The 13,201-nt window shown below is 47.6% G+C and overlaps 1 protein-coding gene across 2 annotated transcripts in view; it reads left to right on the forward strand.

Moving 5' to 3' along the window:
- The window catches only part of LOC140729758 (polypeptide N-acetylgalactosaminyltransferase 18-like), a 98,761-nt gene that overhangs the window by 75,582 nt on the left and 9,978 nt on the right, over positions 1-13,201 (forward strand). For both annotated transcript variants that reach the window (XM_073049949.1, XM_073049950.1), the window contains exons 8-9: positions 605-742; positions 11,230-11,325. In XM_073049949.1, the coding sequence (XP_072906050.1) occupies positions 605-742; positions 11,230-11,325 (234 nt within the window). The remainder of the gene's footprint in view (positions 1-604; positions 743-11,229; positions 11,326-13,201) is intronic.

The following is a 13,201-nucleotide window of genomic DNA, read 5'->3' on the forward strand; positions in this document are numbered from 1 at the left end:
AAACAGTCTGCCCATTTTCCTCTGATCTCGAACTTTAGAGTTCAGAGTAAATTTATTGTCAAAGTACATATATGTCACCAGATACAACCCTGAGATTCATTTTCTTGTGGGCATTCTCAGTAAATCCAAGAACCACAATGGAATCAATGAAAGACTGGGCCCAACAGGACGGACAGACGGCCAGTGTGCAAAAGACAACAAGCTCTGCAAATACAAAAGTAAAAAGAAAAAATGATAAATAAATAAGTATTGAGAACATGAGATGAAGAGTCTTTAAAAATGAGTCCATAGGTAGTGATGGGGTGAGTGAAGTTATCCCGATTGGTTAGTGACCTGATAGAGGTGTACAAGATAGAGAGGCATTGATCGTGTGGATAGTCAGAGGCTTTTTCCCAGGACTGAAATGGCTAGCACGAGAGGACACAGTTTTAAGGTGCTGGGGAGTATGTACAGCGGAGATGTCGGGTAAATTTTTTATGCAGAGAGTGGTGAGTGCGTGGAATGGGCTGCTGAGTATAAAAGGTGTTAGAATTGCAATGTCCTCCGTGGGTTTTATGAGTGCTATCTACCCCTCTGTTTTGTTTCCCTCTTCCAACCTCTGTAGGACCCAGGGATCGACATTGGGGACCTCTCGGAACGGAAGGCGCTGAGGCAGAGGTTACAGTGCAAGAGTTTCAGTTGGTACCTGAACAACATCTACACACAGATGAAGAAGTACACAGACACTTTAGCCTATGGCACGGTAAGTGAATCAGTTCCCTTTCCTGGAAGGGTTCTGCTCGCTGAGGGTTTCGGTCCGTGTCTCTTTGGTGCTGAGCAGTGGGTGTGCTGGTGGATTGCCAAAGTTTCCCAGGAGCAGGGACGGATTTATTCCGTTTGTAACAGCGGAAAATCCCTCCCGTTTGGCGTGCCTAGTCCAGGGCGACTGGGTGAAAAGGACTTTGGAGCGGCTGATGGAAGCATGGACTGGCTCGGAAAATGCTACTATTCACAGTGCTGAGGTTTTAGCACCGCAGGGACACCCCCACCTATCCAGTCGTTTATTGCCTCCCATCCTGTCTCGTTTCTGAACTGTTCCTTTCTGACTGTTTGCCGGTGTTCCACTGGGTGTAGACCACCACCCAGGCCTTGCGCTTTTCTCACTTGCTGCCATCAGGTAGAAGGTACAGGAGCCTCAGAACCCACACCACCAGGTTCAGGAACCGTTACTACCCCTCAACCATCAGGCTCTTGAATGAAAGGGGATAACTACACTCACTTGCCCCATCATTGAAATGTTCCCACAACCAATCTCACTTTAAGGACTCTATCCCATATTCTCATTATTTATTGCTATTTGTTTATATTTTCATTTGCAGTTTGTTGTCTTCTGCAGTCTGTCTGATCTTTCATTGATCCTGTTACAGTTACTATTCTATAGAATTACTGAGTCTGACAACAAGAAAATGATTCTCAGGGTTGTATATGGTGACATACTGTATATATACTTAAAAATATTATTCAATTTGAACTTTGAGAGTCAGAGATAGGGTGGATCTGCACAATCTGTTGGGGAATGAATTACCAGAGGGCACAGGGTAAGAGATTTTATAGGAACCCAAGGGGCATTTTTCTCACCCAGAGGGGGCTTCATATACAGAATGCACTGCCAGAGGAAGTGGTTGAGGCAGGTACATTAACAACATTGAAAGACATTTGGACGGTACATGGATATAGGAGAGGCCTGGAGGGATATGGCCAAATGCAGAGTAGTTTGTTTATTTAGCGATAGTTCACAGAACAGGCTCTACCAGCCTGTCGAGCTGCACTGCTCAGCAATCCTCGATTTAACCCGAGCCAAGTTACAGGACAATTTACACTGTACAGTTCACCTACTGACCGGTTTGTCTTTGACTGAGGACGGAAACTGGAACACCCAGAGGAAACCCACACCTTCCACAGGCAGGGTGTACACGCTCCTTGCAGAGGACGCCGGCATTGAACTCCCAACTCCGACACCCCAAGCTGTAATAGCGTCGTGCTAACCGCTACACGACTGTGGCGCGAGATTTATCACGTACATTTTAACATAGAGTGAAATGTGTCATTTGCATTAACACTGCCACTGTACGTTGACTAATCACTGAGAACGTGCTGGGGACAGCCCACAAGTGTCACCACCCGTTCCAGCACCAACATAGCACATCCACAACAACAGCAAAGCAAGCCCCTGTCCTACCCACCCGGCACCCACCCACCCACCCACCCACACAGAGCAGCGCCCAGCTCCAGCACACCCTGTCATCGTCGTTAGAACGAGTACAGGGGAGCTCCGGGTGTAGTGGTGCAGAGGGTTGCAAACTCAGCCAGCTCCATCATGGACACTGGCCTCCCCAGCATCGAGGACATCTTCAACAGGCGATGCCTCAGAAAGGCAGCATCCATCATTAAGGACCCCCATCACCCAGGACATGCCGTCTTCTCATTGCTACCATCAGGGAGGAGGTACAGGAGCCTGAAGACACACACTCAGTGTTTCAGGAACAGCCACTTCCCCTTCGCCATCAGTTCAAACTTCGTGCATGTCACCATAAACAACCCTGACATACTTTGTGGAGATTTTGTGATATATATGATTATATGATATATATGTACAATGTCTGAAATATATCTTATGGAAATGTTTGTTTGAGGAACTTCAATAAAAAATAAATTACAAAAAAATAAACAACCCTGAGATTCATTTTCTTGTGGGCATTCACAGTAAATCTAAATATCAATGAGATGATGCCCAGCAGAACAAGCAAACAACCAGTGTGCAAAAGCCAGCAATCTGTACAGGAAAAGATAATAATAAATAGATCAGCAGTAAATACCAAGAACATGAGGTGAAGAGTCCTTGAAAGTGAGTCCATAGGTTGTTGAATCAGTTCGGTGTTGGGGCAAGTAAAGTTGAGTAAAGTTATGCCCTCTGGTTCAAGAGCCCAATGGTTGAGGGTTAATAACTATGCCAGAACCTGGTGATACTGAGCCCTGAGGTTCATGTACCACCTTCCTGGTGGCAGCAGTGAATCAGAATCAAAAGTAGATTGAATATCACTGGCATACGTTGTGAAATGTGTTGGTTGGCGGCAGCATTACTGTGCAATACAGAATAACGAAAATTATAAATCACACTAAGAAGTGTGTAAGCATGTCCTGGGTGGTGGGATCCATAATGATGGATTCTGCATTCCTGCGACAACGATGGATTCCGTTTTCCTGCAACGATGGATTCCATTTTCCTGCGACAACGATGGATCCCGCTTCCCTACGACAACGATGGATTCTGCATTCCTACAACAACGATGGATTCCGTTTTCCTACAACAACGATGGATTCCGTTTTCCTGCGACAACAATGGATTCAGTTTTCCTACGATAACAATGGATCCTGCTTCCCTACGACAACGATGGATTCTGCATTCCTACAACAACGATGGATTCCGTTTTCCTGCGACAACGATGGATTCCGATTTCCTGCGACAACGATGGATTCCATTTTCCTGCGACAACGATGGATTCCATTTTCCTGTGACAACGATGGATTCCGTTTTCCTGCGACAACGATGGATCCCGTTTTCCTGCGACAACGATGGATTCCGTTTTCCTGCGACAACGATGGATTCCGTTTTCCTGCGACAATGATGGATTCCGTTTTCCTGCGACAACGATGGATTCAGCTTTCCTGCGACAACGATGGATCCTGCTTCCCTATGACAACGTTGTGTGTAGATGGACTCAGTGATGGTCTGGCAGTATCCACGACTTTTTGTAGGATCTTTCATTCGGGGCATTGGTGTTTCCATACCAGGCTGTGAGGCAACCAGTAAATATGCTTTCCACCGCACACGTAAGGAAGTTTGTCAAAGTACATATCAGATGTCATGCTGAATCTTTGCAAACTTCAAAGGAAGTAGAGTGCTGCTGGGCTTTCTTCATGTAATGCCTGCTTCATATTTTGGCTGTTATGTTGCATGTATTTCATTTTGGCAGTTCTGCAAGATCAGCTTGTTTTCAGCTTGTTTGGGTTATTGTTGAAGATCACTGATGAGGGGAAACGTGAGCCATCCAAGTGGAACGGTTGAATTGAGGGGAGGATTCTCTGGTGAGGGGTACGAAGGTTGGGTTTGCAGCTTTGTTCGTTGGGAGTTGAAGAAAATAGACGCTGGGGTGAACCGGTTGTAGCGTACGATCCGGTGGGAGACCCGTCTGTTCGAGATGGATTGCGAGTGACATTCAGAAGGTGGTGTGTGCTTTCACATTGACCGAGGGCCCAGTGTGTGAGTGACAGAGAAGTTCAAGATGAGCTCCAACTTGTGCACATTTGACTGTTTAATTAGAGTGGGCCCTTTTCTTTTTGTTATTCTTTACTAACCCTTCAGTTAAGATTCATATATATTATCCCTTTAAGCATATGCAGTGTTCTGTGTGTTATTTCATGACACTAATTTGTAACAGGGTAGCAAATTACACAGCACCGACACAAACCGAGGTCTGGGGCGGGATCAAGCCATCTGAATCTCACGGATTTGGCGGGACTTCGGAATGCCTTCCCTGGACTTAAGCAGCCAAGGAAACCGGGGCTTTCATCCGTAATTGTATTTACATACAATTCCTGGCTGAACAAGGAACCCATGAACACTACCTCACTAATTTTGCTCTCTTTTTGCACAACTTATTTAATTTATTTTTTTTAATCTAAACTTCTTATTGCAATTTTTAGTTATGTATTGCAATCTACTGCTGCCAGAAATAAACAAGAGTCAATGATTCTGACTCAGACAAGGGTTTTCCCCAACTGCAAACACGATGCTGGAAATTCATACAACACACACAAAATGTCTCGGCCTGAAACGTCGACTGTGCTTCTCCCTATAGATGCTGCCTGGCCTGCTGTGTTCCACCAGCATTTCATATGTTTTCCCCAACTGACCAGCTTCAAGCAAATTGTTCATATAGGACTGAACGCAGCATTTGGCAACAATTTCACAATCTGACCTGAGCGGAATCCTCTGGATATTGTACATAGGCTGTGATTTCCTCGGGCGACTCAAGGCTGCGAAAATGCTTTTGGAAGGAAAGGTTTCTTCGTATTTAGTCCCTGCAAATACTCTCTCCTGATTCTACTCAAGAAATGATTCAGAATCAAAATCAGGTTTACTACCATCTCACTTGATCGATCTACATCTCCTATTGCAGTGCAAGATGCACACCAACGTTTTACCTCTGATCCTTCAGAATACTGGAAGGAAAGTGATTTCAGAGGGTGGCATCATGTTGGTGAAAGGTTCTTGCTTCATCCATCCTCTTGAATCGCACCTCCCCCTCTCTCAGATCATCACATTGACAAACCACCTCCCCCTCTCTCAGATCATCACATTGACAAACCACCTCCCCCACTCTCAGATCAGATCTCATTGACAAACCACCTCCCCCTCTCTCAGATCAGATCTCATTGACAAACCACCTCCCCCTCTCTCAGATCATCACATTGACAAACCACCTCCCCCTCTCTCAGATCATCACATTGACAAACCACCTCCCCCTCTCTCAGATCAGATCTCATTGACAAACCATCTCCCCCTCTCTCAGATCAGATCTCATTGACAAACCACCTCCCCCTCTCTCAGATCAGATCTCATTGACAAACCACCTCCCCCTCTCTCAGATCATCACATTGACAAACCACCTCCCCCTCTCTCAGATCAGATCTCATTGACAAACCATCTCCCCCTCTCTCAGATCAGATCTCATTGACAAACCACCTCCCCCTCTCTCAGATCAGATCTCATTGACAAACCACCTCCCCCTCTCTCAGATCATCACATTGACAAACCACCTCCCCCTCTCTCAGATCATCACATTGACAAACCACCTTCCCCTCTCTCAGATCAGATCTCATTGACAAACCACCTCCCCCTCTCTCAGATCAGATCTCATTGACAAACCACCTCCCCCTCTCTCAGATCAGATCTCATTGACAAACCACCTCCCCCTCTCTCAGATCAGATCTCATTGACAAACCACCTCCCACTCTCTCAGATAATCACATTGACAAACCACCTCCCCCTCTCTCAGATCATCACATTGACAAACCACCTCCCCCTCTCTCAGATCATCACATTGACAAACCACCTCCCCCTCTCTCAGATCAGATCTCATTGACAAACCACCTCCCCCTCTCTCAGATCATCACATTGACAAACCACCTCCCCCTCTCTCAGATCATCACATTGACAAACCACCTCCCCCTCTCTCAGATCATCACATTGACAAACCACCTCCCCCTCTCTCAGATCAGATCTCATTGACAAACCACCTCCCCCTCTCTCAGATCATCACATTGACAAACCACCTCCCCCTCTCTCAGATCATCACATTGACAAACCACCTCCCCCTCTCTCAGATCATCACATTGACAAACCACCTCCCCCTCTCTCAGATCAGATCTCATTGACAAACCACCTCCCCCTCTCTCAGATCATCACATTGACAAACCACCTCCCCCTCTCTCAGATCATCACATTGACAAACCACCTCCCCCTCTCTCAGATCAGATCTCATTGACAAACCACCTCCCCCTCTCTCAGATCATCACATTGACAAACCACCTCCCCCTCTCTCGGATCATCACATTGACAAACCACCTCCCCCCTCTCAGATCAGATCTCATTGACAAACCACCTCCCCCTCTCTCAGATCAGATCTCATTGACAAACCACCTCTCCCTCTCTCAGATCAGATCTCATTGACAAACCACCTCTCCCTCTCTCAGATCAGATCTCATTGACAAACCACCTCCCCCTCTCTCAGATCAGATCTCATTGACAAACCACCTCCCCCTCTCTCAGATCATCACATTGACAAACCACCTCCCCCTCTCTCAGATCAGATCTCATTGACAAACCACCTCCCCCTCTCTCAGATCAGATCTCCTTGACAAACCACCTCCCCCTCTCTCAGATCATCACATTGACAAACCACCTCCCCCTCTCTCAGATCAGATCTCATTGACAAACCACCTCCCCCTCTCTCAGATCATCACATTGACAAACCACCTCCCCCTCTCTCAGATCATCTCATTGACAAACCACCTCCCCCTCTCTCAGATCAGATCTCATTGACAAACCACCTCCCCCTCTCTCAGATCATCTCATTGACAAACCACCTCCCCCTCTCTCAGATCAGATCTCATTGACAAACCACCTCCCCCTCTCTCAGATCATCACATTGACAAACCACCTCCCCCTCTCTCAGATCATCTCATTGACAAACCATCTCCCCCTCTCTCAGATCATCTCATTGACAAACCACCTCCCCCTCTCTCAGATCAGATCTCATTGACAAACCACCTCCCCCTCTCTCAGATCATCTCATTGACAAACCACCTCCCCCTCTCTCAGATCAGATCTCATTGACAAACCACCTCCCCCTCTCTCAGATCAGATCTCATTGACAAACCACCTCCCCCTCTCTCAGATCATCACATTGACAAACCACCTCCCCCTCTCTCGGATCATCACATTGACAAACCAGCTCCCCCTCTCTCAGATCATCACATTGACAAACCACCTCCCCCTCTCTCAGATCAGATCTCATTGACAAACCACCTCCCCCTCTCTCAGTTCATCACATTGACAAACCACCTCCCCCTCTCTCAGATCATCTCATTGACAAACCACCTCCCCCTCTCTCAGATCAGATCTCATTGACAAACCACCTCCCCCTCTCTCAGATCATCACATTGACAAACCACCTCCCCCTCTCTCAGATCAGATCTCATTGACAAACCACCTCCCCCTCTCTCAGATCAGATCTCATTGACAAACCACCTCCCCCTCTCTCAGATCATCACATTGACAAACCACCTCCCCCTCTCTCAGATCATCACATTGACAAACCACCTCCCCCTCTCTCAGATCAGATCTCATTGACAAACCACCTCCCCCTCTCTCAGATCATCACATTGACAAACCACCTCCCCCTCTCTCAGATCATCACATTGACAAACCACCTCCCCCTCTCTCAGATCAGATCTCATTGACAAACCACCTCCCCCTCTCTCAGATCATCTCATTGACAAACCACCTCCCCCTCTCTCAGATCAGATCTCATTGACAAACCACCTCCCCCTCTCTCAGATCATCACATTGACAAACAACCTCCCCCTCTCTCAGATCATCTCATTGACAAACCACCTCCCCCTCTCTCAGATCATCTCATTGACAAACCACCTCCCCCTCTCTCAGATCATCTCATTGCCAAACCACCTCCCCCTCTCTCAGATCAGATCTCATTGACAAACCACCTCCCCCTCTCTCAGATCAGATCTCATTGACAAACCACCTCCCCCTCTCTCAGATCATCTCATTGACAAACCACCTCCCCCTCTCTCAGATCATCACATTGACAAACCACCTCCCCCTCTCTCAGATCAGATCTCATTGACAAACCACCTCCCCCTCTCTCAGATCATCACATTGACAAACCACCTCCCCCTCTCTCAGATCAGATCTCATTGACAAACCACCTCCCCCTCTCTATCAGATCTCATTGACAAACCACCTCCCCCTCTCTCAGATCATCACATTGACAAACCACCTCCCCCTCTCTCAGATCAGATCTCATTGACAAACCACCTCCCCCTCTCTCAGATAATCACATTGACAAACCACCTCCCCCTCTCTCAGATCATCTCATTGACAAACCAGCTCCCCCTCTCTCAGATCATCACATTGACAAACCACCTCCCCCTCTCTCAGATCATCACATTGACAAACCACCTCCCCCTCTCTCAGATCAGATCTCATTGACAAACCACCTCCCCCTCTCTCAGATCATCACATTGACAAACCACCTCCCCCTCTCTCAGATCAGATCTCATTGACAAACCACCTCCCCCTCTCTCAGATCATCACATTGACAAACCACCTCCCCCTCTCTCAGATCATCTCATTGACAAACCACCTCCCCCTCTCTCAGATCATCTCATTGACAAACCATCTCCCCCTCTCTCAGATCATCACATTGACAAACCACCTCCCCCTCTCTCAGATCAGATCTCATTGACAAACCATCTCCCCCTCTCTCAGATCATCACATTGACAAACCACCTCCGCCTCTCTCAGATCAGATCTCATTGACAAACCAACTCCCCCTCTCTCAGATCAGATCTCATTGACAAACCACCTCCCCCTCTCTCAGATCAGATCTCATTGACAAACCACCTCCCCCTCTCTCAGATCAGATCATCACATTGACAAACCACCTCCCACTCTCTCAGATCATCACATTGACAAACCACCTCCCCCTCTCTCAGATCAGATCTCATTGACAAACCACCTCCCCCTCTCTCAGATCAGATCATCACATTGACAAACCACCTCCCACTCTCTCAGATCATCACATTGACAAACCACCTCCCCCTCTCTCAGATCAGATCTCATTGACAAACCACCTCCCCCTCTCTCAGATCAGATCTCATTGACAAACCACCTCCCCCTCTCTCAGATCAGATCTCATTGACAAACCACCTCCCCCTCTCTCAGATCATCACATTGACAAACCACCTCCCTCTCTCTCAGATCATCTCATTGACAAACCATCTCCCCCTCTCTCAGATCAGATCTCATTGACAAACCACCTCCCCCTCTCTCAGATCATCACATTGACAAACCACCTCCCCCTCTCTCGGATCATCACATTGACAAACCAGCTCCCCCTCTCTCAGATCATCACATTGACAAACCACCTCCCCCTCTCTCAGATCATCACATTGACAAACCACCTCCCCCTCTCTCAGATCAGATCTCATTGACAAACCACCTCCCCCTCTCGCAGATCAGATCTCATTGACAAACCACCTCCCCCTCTCTCAGATCAGATCATCACATTGACAAACCACCTCCCACTCTCTCAGATCATCACATTGACAAACCACCTCCCCCTCTCTCAGATCAGATCATCACATTGACAAACCACCTCCCACTCTCTCAGATCATCTCATTGACAAACCACCTCCCCCTCTCTCAGATCAGATCATCACATTGACAAACCACCTCCCACTCTCTCAGATCATCACATTGACAAACCACCTCCCCCTCTCTCAGATCAGATCTCATTGACAAACCACCTCCCCCTCTCTCAGATCAGATCTCATTGACAAACCACCTCCCCCTCTCTCAGATCAGATCATCACATTGACAAACCACCTCCCCCTCTCTCAGATCAGATCTCATTGACAAACCACCTCCCCCTCTCTCAGATCAGATCATCACATTGACAAACCACCTCCCACTCTCTCAGATCATCACATTGACAAACCACCTCCCCCTCTCTCAGATCATCACATTGACAAACCATCTCCCCCTCTCTCTGATCATCTCATTGACAAACCACCTCCCCCTCTCTCAGATCAGATCTCATTGACAAACCACCTCCCCCTCTCTCAGATCATCACATTGACAAACCACCTCCCACTCTCTCAGATCAGATCTCATTGACAAACCACCTCCCCCTCTCTCAGATCATCACATTGACAAACCACCTCCCCCTCTCTCAGATCAGATCTCATTGACAAACCACCTCCCTCTCTCTCAGATCAGATCTCATTGACAAACCACCTCCCCCTCTCTCAGATCATCACATTGACAAACCACCTCTCCCTCTCTCAGATCAGATCTCATTGACAAACCACCTCCCTCTCTCTCAGATCAGATCTCATTGACAAACCACCTCCCCCTCTCTCAGATCATCACATTGACAAACCACCTCCCCCTCTCTCAGATCAGATCTCATTGACAAACCACCTCCCCCTCTCTCAGATCATCACATTGACAAACCACCTCCCCCTCTCTCAGATCAGATCTCATTGACAAACCACCTCCCCCTCTCTCAGATCATCACATTGACAAACCACCTCCCCCTCTCTCAGATCATCAGATTGACATACCACCTCCCCCTCTCTCAGATCATCTCATTGACAAACCACCTCCCCCTCTCTCAGATCATCACATTGACAAACCACCTCCCCCTCTCTCAGATCAGATCTCATCGATAAACCATTTCCCCCTTGGGGGTGAACAGGGTTCTTTGTTCAGAATCTGGTGTTACGGATCACTCCCTAGGGGAGAGCAGGGAGGATCGTTCAGTGATGTTCTGACTTCAGTGAGTAACGATTCACCTGACCCACGTCTTCTCTGTGTTTCAGCTGAGAAACGCTCTGAAAAGTGACCTGTGCCTGGATCAGGGTCCGCCTTCTGACAACATCCCCATCATGTACGGCTGTCACGGAATGTCGTCACAGGTACGTGGAGGGGGTGGGCGGCAATTGGTGTCTCGGGATGTGATCTGACTGCAGTGGGACCTCATGGATGTGAACATTCCTGGGCATAGGAAATAGAACTTTACAGCACAGTGCTGTGCCCATGGTGCCCACAATGTTGTGCCAACTCTTAAGCTGCTCCAATATCAATGGAACCCTTCCTTCCCACACATCCCACCATTTTTCTGTTGTTCACGTGCCTGTCCAAGAGTTTGTTAGATATCCCTAATGTATCTGCCTGTCACCACCCCATACAGCATGTTCCACACACCCACCCACAAAATACCGTAGTTACCTCTGACACCCTGTCCCTATACTTCCCTCCAATCATCTTCATATTATGCCCCCTCATATTAGCTGTTTCTGCCCTGAGAAAGAAGTCACTCGACCTATGCCTCTTATCATCTTGTACACCTCTATCAGGTCACCTCTCATCCTCCTTCACTCCAAAGAGAAAAGCCCTCGCCAACTCAACCTGTCCTCTTAAGACATGCCCTGTGGTCCAGGCAGCAACCCGGAGGTTGATAGCTTGTTAATTGGGTCAGGGTGTCAAAGGTTATAGAAAGAAGGCAGGAGAATGGAGCTGACAGGGTTAATAAATCAGCCATGATGGAATGGCAGAGCAGGCTTGCTGGACTGAATGGCTGAATTCTGCTCCTATAGATAGATAGATAGATAGATACTTTATTCATCCCCATGGGGAAATTCAACTTTTTTTCCAATGTCCCATAGCAAAACTAATTACCGGTACATACAATACTTAACTCAGTAAAAAATATGATATGCATCTAAATCACTATCTCAAAAAGCATTAATAATAGCTTTTAAAAAGTTCTTAAGTCCTGGCGGTAGAATTGTAAAGCCTAATGGCATTGGGGAGTATTGACCTCTTCATCCTGTCTGAGGAGCATTGCATCGATAGTAACCTGTCGCTGAAACTGCTTCTCTGTCTCTGGATGGTGCTATGTAGAGGATGTTCAGAGTTATCCATAATTGACCGTAGCCTACTCAGCGCCCTTCGCTCAGCTACCGATGTTAAACCCTCCAGTACTTTGCCCACGACAGAGCCCGCCTTCCTTACCAGCTTATTAAGACGTGAGGCGTCCCTCTTCTTAATGCTTCCTCCCCAACACGCCACCACAAAGAAGAGGGCGCTCTCCACAACTGACCTATAGAACATCTTCAGCATCTCACTACAGACATTGAATGACACCAACCTTCTTAGGAAGTACAGTCGACTCTGTGCCTTCCTGCACAAGGCATCTGTGTTGGCAGTCCAGTCTAGCTTCTCGTCTAACTGTACTCCCAGATACTTGTAGGTCTTAACCTGCTCCACACATTCTCCATTAATGATCACTGGCTCCATATGAGGCCTAGATCTCCTAAAGTCCACCACCATCTCCTTGGTCTTGGTGATATTGAGACGCAGGTAGTTTGAGTTGCACCATATCACAAAGTCCTGTATCAGTTTCCTATACTCCTCCTCCTGTCCATTCCTGACACACCCCACTATGGCCGTGTCATCTGCGAACTTCTGCACATGGCAGGACTCCGAGTTATATTGGAAGTCTGATGTGTACAGGGTGAACAGGACCGGAGAGAGTACGGTTCCCTGCGGCGCCCCTGTGCTGCTGACCACCGTGTCAGACCTACAGTCTCCCAACCGCACATACTGAGGTCTATCTGTCAAGTAGTCCACTATCCAATCCACCATGTGAGAGTCTGCTCCCATCTCCGTTAGTTTGTGCCTTAAGATCTTGGGCTGGATGGTGTTAAAGGCACTAGAGAAGTCAAGGAATGTAATCCTCACAGCACAACTGACCCCCTCTAGGTGAGAGAGTGATTTGTGCAGCAAATA

This window comes from Hemitrygon akajei, chromosome 6 (assembly GCF_048418815.1).
Source record: "Hemitrygon akajei chromosome 6, sHemAka1.3, whole genome shotgun sequence".
Taxonomy (NCBI): domain Eukaryota; kingdom Metazoa; phylum Chordata; class Chondrichthyes; order Myliobatiformes; family Dasyatidae; genus Hemitrygon; species Hemitrygon akajei.